Source organism: Triticum dicoccoides, chromosome 5B (assembly GCF_002162155.2).
Source record: "Triticum dicoccoides isolate Atlit2015 ecotype Zavitan chromosome 5B, WEW_v2.0, whole genome shotgun sequence".
Classification (NCBI taxonomy): domain Eukaryota; kingdom Viridiplantae; phylum Streptophyta; class Magnoliopsida; order Poales; family Poaceae; genus Triticum; species Triticum dicoccoides.
Window position 1 is genome coordinate 613,457,705 of NC_041389.1, and position 6,391 is coordinate 613,464,095.

At 47.5% G+C, this 6,391-nt stretch overlaps 1 protein-coding gene across 1 annotated transcript; it reads left to right on the forward strand.

The window, feature by feature from the left end:
• Positions 1-5,020: 5,020 nt before the first annotated feature.
• Positions 5,021-5,847, forward strand: LOC119306334 (protein PELPK1-like). The gene has a single exon (XM_037582582.1). The coding sequence runs from the start codon at positions 5,103-5,105 to the stop codon at positions 5,628-5,630; it is 528 nt and encodes a 175-aa protein (XP_037438479.1). The 5' UTR covers positions 5,021-5,102; the 3' UTR covers positions 5,631-5,847.
• The last annotated feature ends 544 nt before the right edge of the window (positions 5,848-6,391 follow it).

Consider the following 6,391-nt stretch of genomic DNA (forward strand, 5'->3'; position numbering starts at 1 on the left):
TTGCCGGGTGGTTTCGGCGGCAGCATGACTTCCTTTCCCCTGCATGCGACGCCCTTCCCGGGGCAGGATTCGGTGGCGGGTGCAGCTCGGCAGGCGGCGACCCGGTGTACTGGCGGCGGGTGCCGGCGGCTGGCGTGGTGGTGACGCTTCCACTTGGCGGCGGGGCTGTCTGGTGGCGCTGGGTGGTCGGCGGCGCGACCCCGGCCCAGATATGGGCCCATAGGGCCCCATCTGGGTCCTAGCGGGTCGGCGTCGGTGTGGTTTCGCTGCCTCTGGTGCAGTGAAGTGATGGAGTGGCTCGAACAGGGAGCGGCTACACCGAGGGCATGCCTTCTACATCGTGACGACGAGAGCTTTACGGACATTTCAGGGCCTGGCCGGGCCTATGGGCCCATGGGCCTGGTATGCTCCTGCTGTTGCGTCCGGTCGGATCCCGTCATTGACGGTGGAGGTTCGGCCTTCCCGCGTGCTGACGGTGCTGCTGCTCCGAGTTCCGGCTCCTCTTCTTCGTTGTCCAGACCCTAATTTGCGGTGTCGTGGTGAGACAACATGGAAAGTTTCAAGAACATTTTGGCGTAGGGTGGTGGTTGGTTTGGTGGTGAGCTTCAGAGCGCCCGAGGTGAAGGTTGGGATCGGAAGAAATCCCTGTCGGCTTGGCCGACACCGACGTGGTGCCGCCTGACGGGTGTCGCCGAACCTTCCTAGAGGGTGTCGAGGGCCACCCTTCCTCTCTCCTCGCCGTGTACCGGGGGAAACCCTTGGCAGCAGCGTCGTCATTGTCACGTCCCTTCTTGGAGGTGTTGATTGGTATCGGCGCTTTGGAGTCTAGGAGCCTGGTGGGAGATCTCCAGTGGGCGCAGTGGTCGCGATGCTTATTCATTTTTGTAAATTCATCGTTGTCGACATTTGTTCATTTTGTATTTTCTCTTTCATTTCTTTTGGGCGTGACTGTGCTATTTTTGCCCCAACATCTATCGTTGGTTGTATCGGTTAGTTGATTTGTAATACAAAGTGGGGGAAACCCTTTTTCGGAAAAAACACATGGCGTCAGAACAGAAAAGTTGCAACTAGCGCCACCTCCTTGCCTAAACATACAGAAAATTTGAGAGCCATACATGCCAGCAGACGAAATTACTATTTTGAGCTTAACTGTGAAGTTAAGCATGATTTGACCCCGTTTGACAAAAAAATCTGCTCTTACATTTTTTGGTCGCTCCAACATGCCTGGCGTTTTGTTTGCATAGGAGATGTTATCACCCGCAAGGTTGACTGTTTGACGTGGCAAAGGGGTAAACGTTATTCATCATGGCCTTTACCTCCATCCTTCCCCGACCCAAAACGCCACAATCCGTGGTGTTTTTGACTGAGCCGCGCGGGCTGAGCTCACCCCATCATCCCTATCCCCCGGCGGCAACCGAAGAAAGAACAGAGACCCCCCCCTCCCAAACCAAATCCCTCTAGAACCCCACTTTCCACCCCTCAAATTCATAGTTTTGAGGTCCACAAGTGCCCTTGAGGCATTCTCTCCCGTTTCCTCCAATTTATTTCGGTTGAAATCTCTTATTTTTGTTGCATTATTCAACATGGAATGATGATAGATGGGTAGGTACTTTATTTGATTTAGATTTTTTTGTAGTTAGTAGATGATTGCTGGTGAGTAGATGAAGTGTTTGGTGAATATGTAGGGCAATCTATTTTATTTCTGTGTATGTTGTCCCATAGGATATTTTCAAGAGAGATGATGAATATTTGATGGTTTTATGTGGAATGGTTTGTTTGATAATTTGGTTTGATTGTAGATGATGTGTGTATTTGGTAGCAATTTGGTTTATTGTGTACAAGCAAGTCCATTATGTTTAGATGATGTGTGTACGTGGTATAAAAATATATGATGTGTCTATGTGGTATGACAATATGGTTTGGTTTATACATGACGTGTCTGTGTGTATGTGGTATGCTTAAAAGGAGAATCATTATGTGTGTATGTAGATGACTTGGATATAGATCAATTTGAGAGGATGTTTTTTTAAGTTATGGCAAGAAGAATGCATTATTTTTAGAAGCAAATCCATTTAGTCCGATATTGTGAATGGAAAATTGAAAGATATAGCTATGTTTATGTAGATGTTGGATATCATCTATGTTGTTGTGTTGATGTTGTTATGCCAAATTACTTGATATAATTTTTTCATACTTTTGTAGGATAGCGGATAATGGACCTTGGTACGACAATTTAATTCAAGAGTACGACAGGGAGCATCTACCGTTGGACATTGAAAATGTGTAGGTAAGAAGTAAGATTTATCAATTTTCGGTGATGCTCATGTTTGGTTAGGTACTGATCAGAAATCTAATTTTCGGCGATTCTCATGTTCCAAACATTGCCAAACACCCGAAATTAACAAGGTTCCATAGCTAGCAAAGCATTTGAATTGACATAGTCTTTTCATAGCACATTACTGAGTTCATCACACAACAATTCTTTAATGACATGAAAGGTCATCACACACGAGAAGTCTCGAATGACTTGGAAGTTCATTACACACAACAAGTCTCGAACTGAAAAGTTCATCACACTTTAAGTCTATTATCGTGGCCATTACCCCTTGTCTACTGGGTCACAGGGGGCCATTTCCCCTCGTCGTGTGCCTCATTCTCCTCTTGTGCAAGACTGCAAGACGAGCTCTATCAAGCTTCATTACCCTCTCGTCCTCACAACCCACCTTCTCTTTGCACGCCCTCTCGTCCTCACGCTTCTTTAGCTCCTTCCACTCCTTCCCATGACACTCATTCTCTTGCGCTTCATGGAAGACTTCATTGAACAACTGTTGCCTCCGTAGACAATCTCAATATTGGTCCTCTTGGACATTTCTTTGATACTTCGTGATCTATCCAAGTAAAGTACTTGCAAAGAGTAGGAGGTGACTAGATACAAGAAGTGTTTGTGTTAGTGATACACAGTGATGCAAATGAGATCACTTGCATGCCATGTTTATTTGTTTAACATGTCGGTGGGCAGTCATAGGAGTTAGTTGGCCACCCACGATCATGTGCGTGGTTGGGATACATGAATCCTCTACCTTATGTCTGTAGCTTCTTTCGGCTAGTGGACACCTTCACAACGCAAACACCACCACACCAACATGGTGGTGTTTTCACACCCCCCTCCCTTTCTTCTTGTGCAAGTTAGCCCCTCCACGTCTTTGACATGTTCTCTCGATCGGCGGATGACGGCTTTTGTCCTGGAATCGGATGAATCCATGCCTACAACAATAACACTTGTTAGCAAATGACATGAACAAAAAAAAGTGTAAAAAAACAAGAAGTGCTCGGAATAGTATGAACAAATAGTTACCATTCATACTATGTCAACCATTTTGATTACATAAATAATCAAAAGCCGATCCTCTACCACTCCTTCGTCCTGTACGACCACGAACACCACCGGAACCCCCTCTACGACCATCGCCACCACGTATAACACTCGTCTGTCCTCTACAACGACAACCACCATGCCTGCCTCCTCATTCACCATCGGAATGTCATCTACCACCAGACTGGCTAGTGCTACGATTGCCCCCCCCCCCCACCATTGACGTCTTACTTTTCTTGCATGTCCTTGTATTGTGTTCTGTATCACCACATCCCCATAATTGTTAGTGTCAGGACCTATACATGAAAAATACCTCCATGAACAGTTATATATGGTGCGAGTCATGTTGTGGGTTGCGAATCACAATGCCCACCAATCGCTAGTGATAACGAGCTACGTGTGGCTCGAGCACCAAACGACATTTTCGAAAAAGTATCATCATATTCGACAAAAGATGTTTTCCTTATTTTACTACCATTTATGATGTAATATGAGTGTATTAGTATGAAAACTAACGATTACAATATTGTTTCAAAGACTAATCAAAATATAAATAGTATATAGAAAACTCAGCCACGTAAACACATGGGTCGTATGCAGCCCCTGCCTCCTTCCAAAAAATTAGGGTTCCTGTGCCTCCCGCTGGTGTTGCCATCGGCCCACCTCATCTCCTGTGGCATTAGGGTCATTGGGGCACAGTGGATCCCGGTCCTTGCCGGCGGCCGGACTTCGTTTTCAGATGTTTGAGTTTTGTTAGGATTTGAGTCCTCTTCAAGAAGGTAAGACGGCGACAGCTCCCCGAAGATGGAATAAGGTTCTCCCCGTCTAGTCACCGTTCTGGTGATGCGTCTAGATCGTCGGCGGGCGTGTTGAGGTGTGTCTGCGGCGCATCTGTTTTTGGTGGATCTGTTCAGATCCGGTCGTCTTTCGACTACGTTCGTGTGTCTTCACATTGGATCCCGCACGACAATTTTCTGACTATCTACTAGTACAACAAGTTTTGCCTGACTGCAACGAGGGAGGGAGGGATGAGGGTGGTGCATCTTCGGCTCCCTTCAGTGCTTGCAGTCATCGTTAGGTGATCTACGGATCTGATGTAGTTTTTATTATTTTTTGTGTTTGTTGTACTGCCATGATTAAAGACGAATAAATCCAAAGTTTTCCCGCAAGAAAAAAGATGGGTCACTGCTCTTTCAAAAAGAACTCGTTGTTTGTGGGGTGACCCGATCCTAATGATTGGGCGGCCCACTTGGATGTTCGATCACCTCTTGTAACGAAAACAGAGGATGACGCGGACAAGCACAACAACAGAGGCAGAGGTACAACACAAGGCGGCGGAGCTCCGGGCGAATCCTGAAAATTAGCAATGCACGGGCAAAAGATGCGGTGCAGGCTGCAGGAACCGCCGGGTGGAAAGGAGCAGAAAATAGGAGCCCTGCACCACCAGCTCCACAGTCCACACCAATACGGAGAAAATTCGAGCCATGCAGGTGCATCCACTCTCCGGTCTTCCTCGGCTGGCACTTCGATCACCAACAAAAGCTAGAGAAAGCTGTGTTGGCCAACAACCAATCTGATTAATCACTTAGTTAAGGCTATATATTGGCTGTTATTGACCCATGTTCTTGCATCCCAACTCGTAACAGAGCAAGAGCAGGCTTGCAGTTGCAATCACTACCCACGCACGAAGCTAAACCGTCTCAAAGAAACTACTAGCTAGCACTGAGCAATGGCTTCCAATGCGAGCTTGTTAGCCGTGATCATGGCGTGCGCGCTCCTCGGCGGCCACACGTGCCATGGCGCACGCCACCTGGCCGACACCACCCCGGCGGCTGCCCCACCCGCTGCGGCTGCTGTCCCTGGCCTCCCGGCCGTGCCTACCAGGCCGACCCTGCCGCCGATGCCGGCTGTGCCAACGGTTCCGGCCGTGACAGTACCACCTATGCCAACGGTGCCGGCCATGACAGTGCCACCTATGCCAACGGTTCCCGCGGTGACTGTGCCCGCCGTGCCTCAGGTGGCATTGCCTCCTATGCCGGCTGTTCCATCCGTGCCCAAGGTGACCATGCCCCCGATGCCCGCCGCTGCCGTGCCCAAGGTGACCTTGGCGCCGATGCCCGCCATTGTTGTGCCTAAGGTGACGGTGCCACCTATGCCCGCCATTCCTTCCATGCCCAAGGTGACACTGCCTCCGATGCCTTCTATCCCAACATTCAACGTGCCTATGCCGTTCCTGGCACCACCTCCATCAGCATAGGTCTGCCATGCGCATGTTGGCGTGTTCGTCATTTCGGCGGTGGCGCACTCTTCATGTTTGATCCAGTCGCTAGATCACTCGGCAGCTCCTATGTGAAGTATTTGTGTTCATGTTGTATGTTTCACATTTCACGTCCTACATGCCATTTAGTGTGTGTCGATTTTCAAGGGTTGTCCCAGTACATATGTGTGATATATCTATGTATTTACATGTTATATTTACATTGTGTCATTGTTAAATTTGAGTGATAAAAAACTTCAGTATTCAGTGAAGGTGTATTTCGCATCAACACACTGCAATTAAATATCTTCACACTCCTATATCATGCAAAGTTTACTAGCACACACTATTTCTATCTCTTTATCGTCTCACCCACCATAATTTTCTTCCCCCAAACCTCTCTCTCTCTCTCTCTCTCTCCCCCTCTCTCGTCTTGTAGTCTTTGCATTAGCCTCGCCCCCATACGAAAAGTAATTCAAACCCCCTCTTCTACGCATTCTGATTGCTAGAATCCCTCAAATCACGATAGCTCTGCAACTAGCAACCAATTTTTTTGCGATAATATAAATTAAATAAGAAAAAGGCGCAAATATGGTAAAAATCAAATGTGAGAACTCTGACAAAATAGTGATGCATGTAAGAGGAATCGGTTGCTTATAGTCTACAAGAAAATCCTCACCGCTTTAGGAAATCTTTTAGACGTAGTTGCTGACAGTGATGAGCCTACTAATGTTTTTTTTTTTGAGGAATTAGTCTACTAA

Coding starts and splice junctions, on each gene's coding strand:
- LOC119306334 (XM_037582582.1), top strand. CDS start 5,103: ATGGCTTCCAATGCGAGCTTGTTAGCCGTGATCATGGCGTGCGCGCTC.